Genomic DNA, 19,191 nt, shown 5'->3' with positions numbered 1-19,191 from the left:
ATTAGCCTCACTTCAGATTTCATCCCTGTTATAAAACATCCATATTCTATTTTTTTTTTTTACCTTGCCCTACTTTCTTAACACTAGGGAGAATTTTTACGAAGTTTTCACAACTAACCATCCCTAGTTGCTTGGAGCTGTCTTTGGCAATAAGTCAGAATATAAAGCATTTACCTGTAGGGTAAGGTATTTTCATGGCCAACATGTGAACACTCAGTAGCTAACTGGAAATATCCTCTTATGTGTGAGCATCTAATTCAGAAGCTTAGACCATTTCTAGGCCAGTCGCGGTGGCTCACACCTGTAATCCCAACACTTTGGAAGGCTGAGGCGTGTGGATCACCTGAAGTCAGGAGTTCAAGACCAGCTTGGTCAACACGGTGAAACTCCATCTCTACTAAAAATACAAAAAATTAGCCAGGCATGGTGGTGGGTGCCTGTAATCCCAGCTACTCAGGAGGTTGAGGCAGGTGAATCCCTTGAACCTGGGAGGTGGAGGTTGCAGTGAGCGGAGATTGCACCATTGCACTCCAGCCTGGGCAAGAAGAGTGAAACTGTCTAAAAAACAAACAAACAACAACAACAAAAAAACATTTCTAGTGAAGTTTTATGGGTCATTCACTCTCACTTCTCTCTTTCTCTTTCCCTTTTTATTCTTTCCAAAAAAAGGCATGTACTCATACAGCAATATAGTAGGATGTAACTTGGTTCACATACCTTGCTGTTCACAGGTGTTTTGGGTGTCCTGTCCTGTGTTAAGAACTGATGGCTAGAAATTCTGGAAATGACCATAATTACTTTGGTATTAGACCCTTATGGCTCAAAGAAGGGAGAAAAAAATGTATTCCAGTATCTTTCCTAGTTAATCTTCAATTCAAAGACCTTGAGAACCTTCCATGGCATGTTAGTAAAACTGAATGCTCAAGGTAATTTGGATGCTGCCTCTATTTCTGCTAAGTTTCTACCCAGACCAAAACAGAAAAATCTTCCCAGAGTCTTCCATATGCATGCTTAGTAAAGAGAAAATTCAGCACCCAGATCGTGTTCAGACATATCCTCATTCTGTAGCAGCCCATACGTGCACACAAACAATAGCGCACTCTGTGATCAAACATTTTACCACATGCTGTGAGCAAAACGGCATGGGCTTTAGAGTTGGACCAGTGTGGGTTCAAATATCAGAGCTGCCTGATTAGTGCTGGGTTCTCAGGGGGCTAATACGTTATACCCCTCTTATCCCCACCCTGAGCTATTTGACAAAATTAAGAAAACACAGGAACCAGACCAAAGGAAATAGACATCTCAGCCTCATTATTGCAAAAGCTGTTTGGAAGATGTGGTGAAGATCAGCAGCCAAGTGAGCTTGCTCCTTTATCACTCCTGAGGAAGGAGACTCTTTGTGAAAGAGGCCTGCTCTGGTTAAAATGATGTTCTAGATAGGCAAAGAATATTGGTACTTCCTGGGCAGCCTGATCCGAAAGAATGAGAGCAAAGGGGCAAGGAAAGCTCCTCTGCTTTCTTGTTTCACCAGGGAGGAGAGTAAGTTAAATTTGAGAAGAGAGGCCAGGAAAATAGGGACGTCTGAGATGCAGGAGTAAAGATGACCTCTTAGTAAGTATCATCACATTAACTCTGTCTTTGAGCAAGTTACTTAATATTTCTGAGTTTTAGTTTCCCTGTCTATAAAATGGGAATATTAATACTAACCTAACAGGGCTGTACATATTCAGATTTTAAAAATTGTGTGTGTGTGTGTGTGTGTGTGTGTGTGTGTGTGTGTGTGTGCGCGCGCATGTATGTGTATACTACAACTGCTACCTTAGGGCCTGCCACTAAATAATAAATAATGCCACCTCACTTTCCTGTCTATCCCTCACCCCTCCCTTTTTTCCTAGATATTAAATGAGTCAAAGATGTCTTTGGGCAGAAGGCAATTCAACCCTCTCTCTCCTATGATTAGGAGGGGTTAAAAAGGAGAAGCAGCACTGGGTACAGTGGCCTGTGCCTGTAATCCCAGCACTTTGGGAGGCTGAGGTGGGCAGATCACCTGAGATCAAGAGTTTAAGACCAGCCTGGACAGCATGTGAAACCCCATCTCTACTAAAAATACAAAAATTAGCCAGGCATGGTGGTGAGCACCTGTAATCCCAGCTATTCAAGAGGCTGAGGCAGAAGAATCGCTTGAACCCAGGGGGTGGAGGTTGCAGTGAGCTGAGACTGGGCCACTGCACTCCGGCCTGGGAGACAAGAGCGAGACTTCTCTTAAAAAAAAAAATGAGGAGAAGGAAGTACATAATTCTTAACTGAATAAGAATTATTGTTAAAAATCTGCTCTGCACAGTTTACTGCCCACATATTCAAATTCACTCACACTTTTTAAAAGAATTAGCTTTTGAAATGAGAGCTAATGCTTTAGGGACAAATGTGTCCATCTTCCTATTCCTTTAAACATACAAATGCCACCTAAGGAAGTGGCAATGTGGGTACATTGGATTTTGGACTTCCAAGATGGGGAGGGAGGCTGCCATCTATCTGAGTCACAAAGAGCTGCCTCCTAACTCCTGTCTCAGTAGTGTTTTGTGGAATGAGTGAAGACTCTAGGGTTCCCCAACATGCTGTGTGCTTGTTCCCATCTCATTTCTTTCATTCTGCTTGGCCTGAAGTTAAACATTTTACATCCTGAGGCTGGGAAATATCAGTGAATGGGCTAACCCTAAGTGGGAGAAAGAGAGGCATTTGTGATAGCTGGTCTGGTGTTGTTTGCACAGGGAGGATGGCTAGGAGCCGTCAGTTTGGCCATCATCATCCACATCAGGGGAGGGTGGTGTTGCTTAATGTCCTCACCAGGAGGTCATGCAGAATAAGAGTTCATTCTGTAATTTGACTTATGTTACCATGGTCACTAATTTTACATAGTTTAATAGATATCTCCTTTGGCCAGGGTGGTGGCATCTGCCTGTAATCCCACTTGAGCTCGGGAGTTTCAGACCAGCCTGGGCAATGTTGGTTAGCATGGAAACCCTGTCTCTACAAAGAATACAAAAATTAGCTGGGCAGCCTGCTGGCATGTGTCTGTGGTCCCAGCTACTCGAAGGACTGAGGCAGTGAGCCCAGGAGGTTGAGGCTGCTGTGAGCCATGATCACACCACTGCACTCCAGTCTGGATAACAGTGTGAGACCCTGTCTCGAAATAAAATTTGAAAAAATAAATTTCTTTTTAGATATATTCAGTGCTGATTGAATCACTATGCTTCCTCAACCCTTCCCTGCCTCCTGACTTTAGCTCCGTTTCCATGTCATCCCTGGCCATTGGTGTCTCATACTGGCTGCTCCTTTGAGGCATCTTTGACTCGTACTTCATATCTAGCTAGCATCCTCAATTCTGCTGATTCTCTCTTAGAAACTATAGATTCAGTCTCCAATCCAGTTGCCACTGCCCAAACGCAGGGTCTCACTGTCCACTTTTCATGGAATGCACTCCAACGTCTCATCCTTCTGGTATACCTTTCATGCTGCCTCAGCCTATGATTCTAAAACACAAATCAGATCAAAGTTCTGCTTTCAAACCTCTAGCACAGGCGTCCCCGAACTACGGCTCGTGGGCCGCATGCGGCCCCCTGAGGCCATTTATCCGCCCCCCGCTGCACTTCAGGAAGGGGCACCTCTTTCATTGGTGGTCAGTGAGAGGAGCACAGTGTGTGGCGGCCCTCCAACGGTCTGAGGGACAGTGAACTGGCCCCCTGTGTAAAAAGTTTGGGGACGCCTGCATAGCAGCTTCCCTAATGTGTGAATTACATTCAGAATGACTTAGCACAGCATCCAGGGTCTTCACAATCCCATCTGACTTCCCAGCCTCATGTTCTCGTCCTCACATGCCTCCACAGCCCCATCCGCTGAACCCTTCATTGGCCCCTGGGCTTGCTGTGCTTTTCGGCAACTCAGCGGCTTACGGGTCCTCCTCCTCTGCCAGAAACACCTGTCGCACTTTTCATACCCATCGAAATCTCACTAAAGTTCTGAGATCCAATTCAAACTTCAACTCCTTGGTAAGCTTCCTTCTGCACACTCGTCACAAACTTATTTTACGTCAAATATGCACCAGTTTCTTTTCGGTAGATTGTTAGTTCCTAAAGCATTGTCTCAAACACCTCTCATAGGATAGATCTCCCAAATCCTCTGTTTTTAATTATTTTAGAACTTGATCTTTTCTCTTCTTCGAGCCATTTCAAGATATTTACACTATTTTCCCCCTTGTCTGTCTGAATTATAATTACACCTTTTTAGTTTCAAAGAAAATGTCACCAGAATCTTGGGAGTTTATTGTCAATTATGGACTTGACTTAAAGAGTAATTGGCCAGAATTTTCTTTTATATTACTAAGTCTTTCCATATTTCTGAGAAATTAAAGTATTTCTAAGTCTTAGGGGGAGTTAACATGTTTGATGTGGGCTTTCCACTGTAACACACGAAATGTTTTCTGCCTTAGAGATGGTAATCAAAGAAATGTATCGAAAACTTTCTTCTGCCTACTTTTGAAACTACTGGCATCTGTGAATATGGAAACTGGAAATTTTAGAAAGCATCTAGATAGCTGAACAGTTGTAGAAAAAGATAACAAAGATATCTGGAGACCAGACAGATTATCAGCCTCCAACTAATTGTAGTGTGGTGCATTCTAACCTTCATCGCCAATAGTTTAAATAAGCAAAAGGATCAGATCTTTTGAACACATTTATAATTCAATTAATATTAATGAAGGCCTCAGAGGGTTCACTGTATTGTATTAGACAGTGAAATTGTTACCTGAAAAATCCTACTTGAATTGAAGTTCAGTACGTGCAAAAATTGGGATTGCTGCAAAGAAAAAATAGTGGGTCAATACATGAAATATACAAAAATCCTGCCCAGTACACCTCAGTAAACTGTGTCTTTGATGTATCTTGTCCACTGTTATACCAATGCCAGAGGCTTAGCACTTATTACAGTACCAGTAAGTAAAAAGGAGCAAAGATTTCTTTCGAATGAGAAAGCACAAACACCCATTCATAAAACCATTGGTAAGCATTTTTTTTTTTTAATCAACAGTCATTGTCACAGCCTGCTTGATCTTCCTACTTTGGGTTAATATGGGAGCCAATTACAGCTTCATCTGTGTAGAATTAACTTTATGGAGCACACACCGGGGATTTGTCTATCTTCACTATTTAGATATATGCCATAAAAATATGCATGGAATAGAGTGCAAGCACTGCAGATGGCAGAGACTTTCAGATTTATTGTAAAATCATTTAAAATCGGTTATGCTCGCGCCAGAAGTTAATTAATTTTTTTCTGTTCTTTTCTGGGGCTGGGGGGCTGGGTTGGGGGGGCTGTGTCTCACTAGGTGGCAGTGTATGATTACATCTGGAAAAGCCATGGCTTCAAGTCCAGTGTCTCCAGCTGTGACCTCCAACATCAAAATGAAATTTCTGTGTCTGCACTTGGTCCAGGAGATATTACTTCTCATGTATCTGTATATACCATTTATCCCAGTGGGTTGCAAGAGCTGTACCGCCATTTTCTCAGACTCCCCGGTGGGGCCATTGTTGAGGTATGTATATATGAAAATATTTGATGCAAATGCTGTGTATTTCATTGTGCTTGAATGTATTTTCTGTGTGTGTGTGTGTGTGTGTGTGTGTGTATCGATATGTGATTTCAAAGCCTTCATTATTACCTTACAGACATATCATAACATATGTTTTTAATATATGGCTTGAGGATGTGTTTTAGTTTTTGCCTAAACAAAGGTACCACATAGAAAAAAAGTTTCTATGCATAACTGTGTTTGAGAGAGGCAAGAAACAAATCAAGTGAAATAATTGAGAATTCTGACTGCAATAACTTTTACTCCATGTTTGTAAACAGTAGCAGGTTGGTGAATAATAGTTCTCGGAGTCCAAGAACACCTCCATGCCTCAGGAACTGCACAGTCTTTTCCTTAAATGATCTCGCACAAAATAAATCAGATAGTAGCGTTTCATTTTGTTTTCTCTATGAGAAAAACCTTTAAAAATAGAGAAATGTGCCCGATCCCCAAATTTTTAATAACCTTTTAAAGTAGCATTTGGCAATGATCTTAACATTACGTTTTCTCCTAAAAAGTCAGAATCTTTCAGTGGGCTGATTTTGGGTTTTTTAAAAATCTCTCGCATTACATCATATTCTCTGGATCCAAATTCATGGTCTGTCCCTTTGGCATCAATCATGAATCGTGAAATCTGAACGAGTGTTATTATTTGGTGGAAGTAGAGTAGTGGAGAAGGAAAATTAAGATGCATGCAGCATTTGGTTCCCTAATCCTATTGGCATGCAAGCATCACTTCACAGTGGCACAATATTGGTTGATTAGAATTAGAAGAATGTTTGAATATCCTATTGGATATTAGAATATTGGAACTCTAATGTTCCCACCACATTTTCCCTATGAAATTTAACCACCGTAGTTTTTGTTACTAAGTTGATGAAAGTGTGTCCTCATAAAACATCCTTTTCAATATAACCTTCAGGAAATTTCAAATTGTTTAGCACCAAGTTTTGCAGATTGGGAGTTTCTTCTTCCTGGTATCACTGCCCACAACATTGCTTGGGTACCTGAGTGAATCACATAGACACTCAGAAAAGCACAGAGGTGAGGGAAACAATTTCCCATCAGCTGGCTCCTCTTTCCCCCTCAAGGTGTAGTATGAGAGGGATTTGCCTATCTTGTAGCAAAGTAGCAGACAGGCAGATTATAATTGTATCCAATGTAAGACTTTGGGAGTTTGGGTCACAGACTGCAACTGGCACTTTTGCATATACTGCTTTTCAGATTTCTGAAATATTTGCTTGTGAAATCTCTGCAGAACAAAACTACCAAGAATGAATTTTTAAAACAATTTGCATAGGCTTGTGCTTACGTGTGTGTACACCATGTAAGAAATAACACAAAAAGAAGAGGCATCAGGGTTGTCTGCTCTCCTGCTACAAAATATCTTGTAGATCCCAGAGCCTTGGAGCTCCAAGTGAGTGGAAAGCCCAGGTGTAAGGCCGTGCAGTACCCTGAACAGAGTGATCACTGCCACCCTTCAATTCGCTCACTTCTTCATTTGCTCCATAATCTTGGTTTAGTCATTTCCCACTGCTCTGCCTATTTCCTTATCTGTAAAACTGGGTTATGAATACTCACACTACCTGGCTCATAGGGATTTGGGACAGATTAATGAGATAACATCTGCAAAGCACTTTTAGCTCTTTTAAAAAAAGGTGCAATAAAGATTGCAAAGTATTATGAATCATGCACAATTAAATCCACTGAACTTGTAAATATTTGTTCAAGTACTAATAGTGACACTATGCTAAAAATAAAATAAACTCACTTCTGGAAGAACTGAGCAATGGGGCAACAAGTGTTATTGACCTGTCTGACTCTAATTGCCTGTGTTTTCCACACCATTGCCTTATATGATGGTCATGGTGGAAGTACAGCTTGGCATCAGCCTGTGCCCAGCTGAAATTTCAGCAATATTAAACTGGCTTTACTTTATCTGCCCCCTGCTCTATGAAACCTATGAAGTGCACTTTCAAATTGATATAACCTGTTTGTACCTTCTCTAGCACTTATCACAATATTAAAGTTTATCTTTAGCCTTTCCAAACCTGTTTCCAGTGTTAAATTGCATGTCTTGGAAGACGGGAACCATAAAACGATACCAGTCCCAGAGCAAACTGAGAGTTAGATTTTCTTCCAGGTACCTGTCTGGCTATTCAACAATCTTCCTACTTTCCTTTATCTCTGAGAGGTTCTGCCAAGCCTATTACTGGGCTTTCAAGCTACAAAACTTAACATTGAAGGGGTTTGAGACTGGTCTTTTGCAACCTCAGTGAGAAACAAAACCCATTGTGTTATACTTCCCAAAATGTGTGCATTGTAAAGAGATATCAAATACCAGCACGCGAGTAGATTATATTTTCTGGATGAAAGAAATATCCCTTGATGTTTTTAAAATGAGGGTTTATAGGCAGTCACCTATTTGCCCAAAGCTTACCTTCAATCGTTGAATTTCCTTTCTCTGTACTTTGTATAGTTGGTACTCAAAGATATCTGTTGAATTGCATTGAATTTCTGGATTCCAACTGATGCTACATGATAGACACCAGGAGATATTTAACATCAAAATGCCACAGTGAATTAAGGGACCTAGAATTGGGAAATGACTTAGACCTACTTAAAAATACCTGTCAGACTGGGCTGGGCGTGGGGGCTCACGCCTCGAATCCCAGCACTTTGGGAGGCCGAGGTGGGCAGATCACCTGAGGTCAGGGGTTCTAGACAAGCCTGGCCAACATGGTGAAACCTCATCTCTACTAAAAATAAAAAACTAGCTGGGTGTGGTGGCATGTGCCTGTAATCCAAGCTACTCTGGAAGCTAAGGCAGGAGAATCAGTTGAACCTGAGAGGTGGAGGTTGCAGTGAGCAGAGACCACACTCCAGCGTGGGCAACAAAGTGAGACTCCATCTCAAAAACAAAACAAAACAAAACAAAACAAACAAAAAAAAAACAAAAAAAGGAAGAAACAAACAAACAAACGTGTAAGACTGATGCTATATTTTGGTAGGATATTCAGATACAGGAAGAAATAGGTAGCTGTGTCTGGGCCAAATTTCTTTACAAATTAGATATGGCAATAAATATGAAATAAAACTGGATGAAATTTTGCTTCACCCTTATAACCTGAACTCTATTCTTCAAAGTTTTATGGTGGTTTTTAAATAGGGTACCTAGTTCTCTAAGTTCCTTTTGCACTTAACACAGCTCTAACGTGGAACTAGAGTGATTTTTAAGTCTTTCCTAATTCTGATCTGAAATATAGGTCATATATTCACATTTTCTATTTTTTTCCTTGGTAAACACCTAGCATTTTTAATTTGAAGCAAATTTTTTTCAAGTTTAACTTGTGTAGAAAGCCATGCTTTTGGAAAAGAATAATTCCTGCATGAAAGAGGTCAGATTTCATGTGTCTGAAATAGAAATTACATTACAAGTAGTATTTCCTATAGATACATGTTCATAATGTTTTTCATCCAGGTTTGTGACCCAAGATCACACAGCTTTTACCGTGTTCTATATATTTTGCTTTGTAAAATGTCCCTTTCAACCGTTTGTCAGCGATGGTCACTGGGCGGCCAAGCAGTGAGTGCCTCTCTTTAATTCTATTTTTAATCAGCCTTTCTGGGCTCCACGGATTCCAGCTCCTCTCCACAGAGCAATGCTTTGTCTCTTTGTTCCATAGGTAGTGTTATCTTGAAGTATTTTGCAAGAACAAAGTTACCCTAAAGTTTTTAGTGCTACAGAACCTAGAAACCCAGGCAAGAACCGTGCAGATTCATCAAGTCACAAATAAGCTTCCCAATCCCAGGGTATCAGTCGCAATTAAGAAAGTCCTTGGAGCATTAGTTGGGGTGGAATGGGAAAACGGTTTTTGTCATTAGAGGCAGTGTCGCCTGGTGGTCTGAGCGGAGAACTGGGAGTCAGGAACCGAGCGATCTAATGCAGGCTCCGCAAAGCCCTCCTGCGCGGCTTTAGGCAAGCCAGCTGCGTCTCCGGAGACCAGGCTCACCTACTTTGAATCTCCCATTTGAAGCACTCCTTACCCAGGGCCAGGGGATACACAGCAGGAAGCCTGATTCCTTGTCTGCAAAATTAGAATATTAATACTTGCCTAAATAACAGATTAACCAATTAGTGAGTGTTAAGTGCTTGGCTGATAGAAAGCAGCAGGAGAAGAAAGGAGAAAACGAAAAACCAAAAGACAGTTTTATTCTTAGATGGGTTTTACTCAGCTCTGGATTTTCCTACTGTCCATGTAATCAAGTGACCACACAGTGCAAGGAGCAGGTGTAGAGAGACTGGACCATAACTTTATTCCCCTCAAGATAGCAGATGAAACTGACTGTATCCTGCAAGGCTGCAGGAAGCTTTGAATAAATGGAGAAACGGAAACCAGACTTTGTCCTTGAATCGATGAATTGCAGGGCAAGACCTCATGACGAATAATCGAGAATGTTTGAGCTTTAACTCTTCTTTTTTGATTTCTTCAAGAAAACATAATTTAGTGTATTTGGAACTTCCCTCATCTATATTCTATAATGACCAATTTGCAGTACAATATGTGTGTGAGAGAGAAAAAGAGCAAGACCAAGAGAGAGAAGGAAGTCTCATGTTAATACAGAAGAGAAATCAATAGAAAAGTACAGAAAAATTGGGGTCTATGGACAACAGCCATCTAACTAATTTAAATTGTTAATGATATATTTTCAGGGAGAATATGACTCCATCAATTTTTCCTTTTGTTCAAAGTCATTGCACATGAGAAAGAAAAAACCATCCTTAATGTTTCCCACTGTGCATAGTTTTAGGCTGCTCTGGATTTAATATTGAAATAAAATTATTTAAACAAAATAGAAGAAAGGCACACTTTCATTCACCAGACTTAGAACACATGATATTTTGTGCACAACACCTGCAGAGGAAGATTCAGTATGTCCTTTGGGCACATTTGCTCACATGATAATATCAAAAATGTACATTAAGATAAACAGTAATAACAATGATTATGGGTTTGCATGAAATATTGCAACAAAATGTTAGGTACACTAATATGCTTTATTTCTGGATTTCATTCCAAATTTCATAGTTGCTACTTCTATTTTTAAAAAAAATAAGGTCCTGATACTATTTTGCCTCTTCCTCTCACTAAGAATGATTGGCTATTTTAACTAAATTGTAAAAGATCAGCATTTTACTATATCTGATACTTAGATCTTATTATAAGCAACATATAAAAAAAACAAAAGCAAAGTAGAATTCCATATCAGACTAGTATTAGAATATAATGTTACTTATAAAACATTTCCCTGTCACATCCTCATGAAAAGTCTTAAACGTATTTACTAATCAAATATATATATATACACAGGTATTTAGCCCCCGTTAAAAATTAATTGACAATATTATTATTCCCATATGCATGTGTCAAAAGAAGTGATTTTTTTTGGTCCATTATAATTGGGTCAGTGTAACTCGCTGTGAAATGCTTAGTTTTTCACAAAAACAAAGCAATAATGCTCTCACCTCAGACTTCATTTATTATTTTATTTGTATTATTGGTAACCAGAAAAGTAAAAATTAGTTTTGTTTGTTTTAAAACTTAGCACACTATAAATTTTAAATGACTACAACAGATTTCAAACACATTTTCAGTAAATGCAACTATTTACTTTTAAAAGCTATTTTAATCTCTTAAGATCTAAAATATTAACTTTTAGTGATTATCTGAATTTTACTATAGCTATGTTTGGTTTCCTTAGAAAATCATGAGGTCTTTTTTGATTCCATTTACTGTAACTTAAGATGTAACTGTTAGAAATATATTATAGAGATTCTACAGGCCTTTACTATAATAAGCACTACAGTTCAAACTTACAAAATATTAATTTTTTCTATACTTCATTTATATTATATTTTGAGGTAATCAATCATTAATAATTCCTGCTTTATATGGGTCTCATATTTTTAATTTATACATATAAGAAAAATATTAAATACATATTTTAAAATATATTTTTGTATATAAAATAATTTTTGGCATTTTTAGGTTTCCTTTAAATCTGAATAATTAGGACTTCTGAAAGCTGTAGAAAAGAATTGTTCTATTATTGTGTTCATATGTCCATTAGAAATAATATATGTATCATATATTGAATATGAAAACTTTTCCTATATTCTAAGTCATAAGAAATGTTTTCAAAGTTATACATGCAAAGAAGCAGTCAAAATTTAACATATGAATTATAATATATGGCTAAATATCTAACATAAACATTATAGAAATGAAGAATTAAATCTTTATTGTATAATTGATAAAGATTGTATATTTTTATTTGAATCAAAGTATGTTCCCTTTTAATTCTGTATGTTTTTCTGTTACTGAATTGGATTTTAGAAAAGACATCTTGAGGGGTGACCTTCTAAAGGTGAAAAAATATTTTCAAGCTTTTAAAATTTATTAATCTTAATTTACTATAATATTTGGAAATGTTTTGAGTATTTACATTAGGAACATATTTTATATTCATGCATCCAAAAGGCAAGGCTTGAGATAAGCATTTTCAGAATATGTGATTTTCATCTTGACTCCATTTGACAAGACTGCCTAATACTGTCTGATAAGGTCTAAAATAACTCACTCATCAAAAAAAGCAAAATGAAAAGCAATATAATATATATATGTGTATGTATCTACACATATGTAGATATAAAAAGATACAATTATGTTTAAGGTTATACCCAAATAGAGTTGTTATGCTTATAATAACCCTAAACATAATTGTATATTTTCCTATTTATATATAGAAATATGAAAATATTTTGGTGCATTTTGGAATCATGTTAATATTAATCTAAGAACGATATCCACAAATATATTAATTATTCTTTTTTGAAATCCATAGATAATATTAGTTTCTCCATTATAGCCTATGGAACAAATTCTTCCATAATTACTTGAAACGATTATTTTAAAGTAATATTATAAACAATGTAAAAAATCCAGGTGCTTAGCATCTGTTGTCAAAAAATATTTGTATCCTATAAATTATTTTAAATCCCACTTACATTTTCTGAAATCCTAACATAAAATCATATAAGTGTATTTTATGTGCAAAATTGCAGATAGTATGCTGAGTGACACTTAAAAGGAATGAAATAGTAACAGTAGCTTATTTTCTGAAGCAATCTTGACACTAATGCTAAATTACCACTTGAAAACATCTAGCATTTTTACCTTTATGAGAAAAGGCTTTTTACATATTTAACATAATTCTAGGGAAAATAAAGTAGAATTACATATAAAGATAGGTTCACTGTAACCAAAGGGCATTTATATTCCCCTGTAGAATACTTACACTGATTTTATTGCCATTTTGTGTCATTTTCTAAAGGATATAAAATACAGCCAGTAAACAAACTAGATTTTACATTTGAGTTGACAGTTGCTCTTTCAGAAGCAATATTCAGATATTTAATCTTAAGAACATTGAATAGTTTACAACCAAGTAAAGTATACTTTTGCAAAATTGGAAGGACTGTGTGTTTTGGCTTACAATTTTCACGGCTGTGATGATCAACAGAGCCGCCACCACTGACACTCAGGGTCCCTAAATTCCAGAAATTAAATGGAAACGTCGGCCCTTAGTTCAATTAATCGCTCAAGGAAATTAACCTATGTGGTCTAATTTTTAAAAGTGAAAACATTCTTTCTCTAAAATGATGATGATTCAACCTATAACTTATACAGTGTCATATTATTTCTAGTACTATTTTTGAAATCTATCATTTTAATCAGGTGCAGCAATCTGAATGCCATTGAGGGACACTTCCACTTCATTTCGGAACAATTATGAGTTGCATCTGGCCTCCAAATGTTGATGTCTTGCTGCAATCAGTGAATTAGTGCTGTGAATACATGTATCTTGGGTTAAGTGGGCAAATGAAATCAAAATTTACTACCAGAATTCCGTTTCTATTTTATTTTTTCTCCTGATCTCCCTAACAATATTTATAAAGGCCTCTCACTGAAACTTTATCAATGTTGCTTATTTTGGGCAGCTAGATTTGACCCATCCTACCAGCTCCATTATCAGTAAATTTCATTTTTCCAGTTAAGACACTTGAGGATATACCTACCCTTATTAGAAACCAATTAACTATCTCTTTCTTAAGGCCTGTTTTAGCTAGAAAATTTCTTAAGAAATCTAGATGCTTCTTTATATCAAAGAGGACCAGTTCTGCTTCAAGCATAAGACGAGAGCTTAGGTGTGCTATGGCCTCCGCTGCTGTGGGTGTCACCATTGAGCTCTGGCTTGGCATGGCTGAAAGATACTTGCTGGTCTCTGCTGAAATCATTTTCTAGTCACACTGCCTGGCAGTGACACAGCAGTGTTTCCAGCTTGCATTCTATTAGTTCACAATCACAAATCCCTAACACCATTGTGGTGAGGCCCTGAGTGGCTAATCAAGACCTCAGCGGCTTTAGCGTCAGCCACAGAGTGTGCCAGATCTAGTTTTCCTCCAAAAAAGTTGATTCTGAGTTTTTGCCCATTTTTGTTGTTGTTGTTGCTGTTAATAGGGATAGAATTTGAAGTTCTTTCCTCTGCAATTTTCATTAATGCCCTAGCTTACTCCTCAGGGGTAGATTCTGACAGTGAAATTACTAGGTTAAAGAATATGAGAATTTAAAAGGATAGGTGTCTCTATGTGTGTGTACGTAATATCTGCTACATCTGTTTGTGTCTGCATGTATCTGAATTGCCCGTCTGAAATATGAACACGTATATAACCAAAACTACAGTGAATGGAAAGCTTACCTAATATTTTGATAGTCTCTTTGGCTATAGTCACACAAACCAAAATATACTTCTATAACTTAGTGAGACAGTGCTATATTTAAAATATGAAACCACATGGATATCAGCATTCACTGTCCTTTCCTACCTTTGAAAGAGGCTACATGACTAGGTTTGTTTTTGGTTTATTTTCTAGGCATGACCCATTTAAATACAAGTTTGTCATAAGCTCTTAGTCATTAGTTAATACTCATTCTCTAGCAATATTTTTTTACATTCATCAATAATAGTCATAAAACAAAATAAGTATGACTACAATGTTGTTTGGGTATTTTTAGCACAAATAACTTAAATGACTACACAAATTAATACAAACTTAAAATGTTCTAAGATTTCTTTATAATCACATTATAGTAATTGGAAAATGAACTATTTCACACAGAGTTAGCTTAGAAATGACATTCTGCTGGGGGTACTGGCTCACACCTGCAATCCCAGCACTTTGGGAGATGGAGGAGGGTGGATTGCTCAAGCCCAGAAGTTCAAGACCAACCTGGGCAACACGGTGAGACTCCACCTCTACAATAAATGCAAATATTAGCTAGGCATGTTGGTGCATACCTGTAGTCCCAGCTATTTGGTAGAATGAAGGGGAAGGATCACCTGAGCCTGGGGAAGTCAAGGCTGTAGTGAGCTGTGATTGTGCTGCACTCTGGCCTGGGTGGTAGACTTAAGACCCAGTTTCAAAATTAGAAAAAGAAACGACAATCAATAAATTTCATGAGGAATTACTATTGAAGGTAGTTGTGTGTTAATTTCATCTCCCCCAAACCTATCAGGCCAAATTTGCTAATTTGATGTATAACACATATACATACAAATCATTTTTTATGCGTATATTTTTGATATATTATGGTGGCAGCTATGATGAGGACAAGGGGAATAGTTACAGTTGTGGGAGCAAATTAGAAAAATCAGAGTAACTGGAAGGCTGCGTGCTTCTGGTCCATGCCCCTGCTGATATATAACCAGGTAGAAGAATGATTCCAGGTAATTCATCCAAATGAGAACTGGAAAGTTTCTGAAATCTCCAGCAAACAAAACCACTCTTGCTCCTGCTTTCTTCTTACCCAAGCACTGTATACTCTTTAAGTAGACTGCTGAGTAAAGAGACGTCCCAACAGTTTGTTTTCTAGGCAGTAAAGTGATGATGAAGGTTATAACTCTGAATCTAATTCGTAACAACAAAGAAAGGTTGTAATTGACCAAAAAAACAGGAGAAAGTGACCTTCTCATTTGAACTCCTGGTGAAGGCTGAGCACCATTTAATTTAATATTTGCAAGGACATTTCAGAAGTTCAGAGAAATGGCATGATGGATCTTCCCTTTCAGAGAAGGTATTTCAAGAGCCTTGGAAAAGCTCTAGAATTGTAACTCTGGCTTGCATTTTTAGTTAGCGTTGATAAGAAAGAAGAGAAGGCATCTAAATAAATGCCATAGGGTACAGAATGTTTCCCAACAAACTTAAGTTTTAAAAGAAATAGAAAGAGAGGTGTATAATAAAGAATAAATGCAAAAGATAGTTAATAAGAATGACAGGCATGCCTGGAATCCCAGCAGTTTTGGAGGCTGAGGTGGGCAGATCGCTTGAGCCCAGGAGTTTGAGACCAGCCTGGGCAACATAGCAAAACTCCATCTCTACAAAAATATAAAAAATTAGCCGGGCCTGGTGGCATGTGCCTGTAGTCCCAGTTATTTTGGAGGCTGAGACGGGAGGATTATTTGAGCACAGAAGGCAGAAGTTGCAACAAATGGATATTGTGCCACTATACTTCAGCCTGAGTGATAGAGCCGGACTCTTGTCTCAAAAAAAGAAAAAGGAGGAGGAGGAGGAGGAGGAGGCCAGTAACAGAAAAGGACTTTACAATTTCAAGTACCATAATGTATCCTTGTCCAAGGATAGATAGATTTTTCTCAGCATTATTTAGTTGTATATGTCAAACACCTAATGTATTTCTGCATAACCACAAAGATATTAACACATATAAATGGGAAGTACCATAGCTATTCTGATGGGATTTTGAATCAGGAGTTTAAAAAATATTATCAAATCTCTTCTCTCCTTGTTTTTTTTTTTTTTTTTTTTCATCTACATTGGCTCATCCTTGAGAATTCATACAATGACATTGATACAGGCTTTTATGGTTCCTCCTACTCTCTATCTTGGAAGATTTTCTTTTCCCAGTATTTCCATCACTATCTTTTTTCTCCATTTGCTCACCCTGGAGAGAGGCTTTATAATGGGTTGGCATTAAGATTTATAGTCTCATCAGGAGATGGAAGCGTAGCTCTAGAAAGAGGAAATGGCTTCTGCAGTCCCCCCCTCCCCCTGCAAAAAAAGGTGGTCAGGTAAGCACACATCTATCTCCTTTGCTATCCAGAGAAATATATTTGCCAATGTGCATGTAGACGTGGCTCCCAGCCTTTCTCATCTGAATAGCGTTTGGTAAAAGAGGTCGTAAATTCTGGGGAAAAGCAATCCTTCAGCAGAATGCTTGGAAAGTTAGATACCTCCAAGATGTAGGAGCGGCATATGCAGTCAGTGAAATTGGTGACTATTATAAACAGTCCAGGAATAAACTCAAACTGTGTGTGACAAGGGAATCAGGGTGTTGGCATGGCTGTGAGTTGTGCTCGAGCATAATTAGTCTTATATATACAGAAAGCTTCCTTAGGGACAATGAGTTCCTACAAAAAGGAATGTTATTCCTTATTTTCCCCAGACAGATTTTTATTTTTATGCATTTAATAAAACAATAGTCATTCAAGGCAAAAAAAGAAAATTCCAGTCTTTGATTTTAGATTTCATTAGAATTAGAAAATATTAACTTTTCAAACATATTAGAATCATTAATTATAATACTGTGTTCTATACTACTAAATATATTTATACAAATATTACTTTATTGGATAGCATTGTTTTAACATTATTGTAAATGTCAGAAATGAAACTCAGCCATAAAATCTAAATGATAAGCTTATGTTATACTGTGGAATTAGGATAATCATGAGGCATTTCAGGGGACTTCCAAGCTACAATTCCAAGAGAAAAATAGGAAAGAATTAACAGTTCTTGTTTACTCCACCTAAATATTTCTTTGAAACGTGGTTAATAAATATGTGCCCATTTTATCACCCTTTTTAGGTGTTTGGTGATATCAGCAGCTTAAAGTGTGTCCACAGTGAAGTGATCACAGCTATTCAGGAGCATATAAGGGAAATGGACAGTATCCTGGGAGATTCGACTGATGTTTAATGGAGAGACATGAAAAGAACCTGTTAAAGTAAAAAGGTATTTATTTGCTGATTAAATATTTAACTCATTACTATAAATGAGTGCATCAGCTTTGAAGCAGCCACTGAGGGCCACTTCCTTCTTCTTCTTTTCCCGATACTCCATGTTGCACAGGTTATGGTGAGAAGACTAAGTTCAATTTCCTTTTCAACCCTACTGCCTGGTAACATGTAGTTGACTAAAAGTCAATAATGGGTATTGGAAGGAACAACTAGAAGTCAAGGTCATTGCAAATATGTTTTCAGAGAGAAGAGAAACCACCTTAATCTTTGCTAGCTCAGAGAGTGCTATTTGGCTACTCTGGAAGTTGAAGAGGGATAGGACGCCATTTTTAACATTTCTTTGACAGTGGTATTCTTTCATGAAGAGAAAATAGAGGAATGGCTAGAAAATGGCAAGGTCAAGTCTAAAATAAATTCCCTCTTTTCATTTAGCTTAAAAATTTCACTTTTTTTTCTAGAAGGAACTTAAAGAAAAAATGGAAGGCATTAAATAACCACACCAACAAAAATCTAGTCTCTTAAATGAGTTTGTTTATATAGCACAACTTTTGTATTTTAAGATAACAATCACCAAGCCCAAACTGGCTGGCTCAGATTTCGGCTGCTCAAAATCACAATTCTGTCTGAAGGGCTCAAAGTAGCACAGCCCCTCTTTCAGTCCTCACACTATCTCTTTTCTTTCCCCTCTACTCACTTGCTTTCCTGTCTTTCAACTGAAGACTAGGAATCAGATGTATAATCACAAAGGGACAATGAACCATAAGAGGGTTGAATGGTCATAAAAAGTCCAGCGTCATTAAGAATCTTTGTCCACTATATAGGCGACATCTAAGCTCCCCAACCTTCCTCTGCACCTTTAAGGAAGGGTAAGTGTTTTTTTAACCATATTTCTCAAACAGAAGGCAGTGCTTATTAGAGGGGTCAAAATGGATACCAAGGATTAGAGAATATGTGAACTCATCGAATGCTAGTGATTTTTCAATTTTCAGCATTAGTCATTGTCTGACTATTATGATATTGTCAGTGTAACATAAGAAGTTTGCATTAAGGATTACACATTGTGTTCGCTCTGTTGGCAGAAATTAGCATACATATATACTATCAACACTTTTTATTCTCTATGGCTATTAGTGAAGAGCAATCAACGCACATTAGTGTCTCTGTCAACAGATTTTAACTTTACAGGAACTAATAAATATTCTAAACATGTTTTAATAGTTTAAATGATCACACCTGCTCACCTCAGACAACTAAAATCTTCCTTCAGATATTTAAATGTCAGTCTCACTGACTTCCTTCCTTCCTTCCTCCCCTCCACTCTTGCAAATATTAATACTCATAGCTCTGATCACCAGATATTTGCCTCCACTTTTACTTCATAGATTTGTTTTTGTTTGTTTGTTTGTTTT

At 37.6% G+C, this 19,191-nt stretch overlaps 1 protein-coding gene across 1 annotated transcript in view; it reads left to right on the top strand.

Moving 5' to 3' along the window:
- Window positions 1–17,741, top strand: part of LOC101045670 (uncharacterized) — a 292,425-nt gene extending 274,684 nt beyond the window's left edge. The window contains exon 12 of the mRNA XM_074397112.1: window positions 17,631–17,741. Coding sequence (XP_074253213.1) covers window positions 17,631–17,741 — 111 coding nt within the window. The remainder of the gene's footprint in view (window positions 1–17,630) is intronic.
- Window positions 17,742–19,191: the final 1,450 nt, after the last annotated feature.

This window comes from Saimiri boliviensis, chromosome 4, assembly GCF_048565385.1.
Source record: "Saimiri boliviensis isolate mSaiBol1 chromosome 4, mSaiBol1.pri, whole genome shotgun sequence".
Taxonomy (NCBI): domain Eukaryota; kingdom Metazoa; phylum Chordata; class Mammalia; order Primates; family Cebidae; genus Saimiri; species Saimiri boliviensis.
The sequence above is the reverse complement of the archived record's forward strand: the minus strand, read 5'-3'. Positions and strand labels throughout refer to the sequence as shown.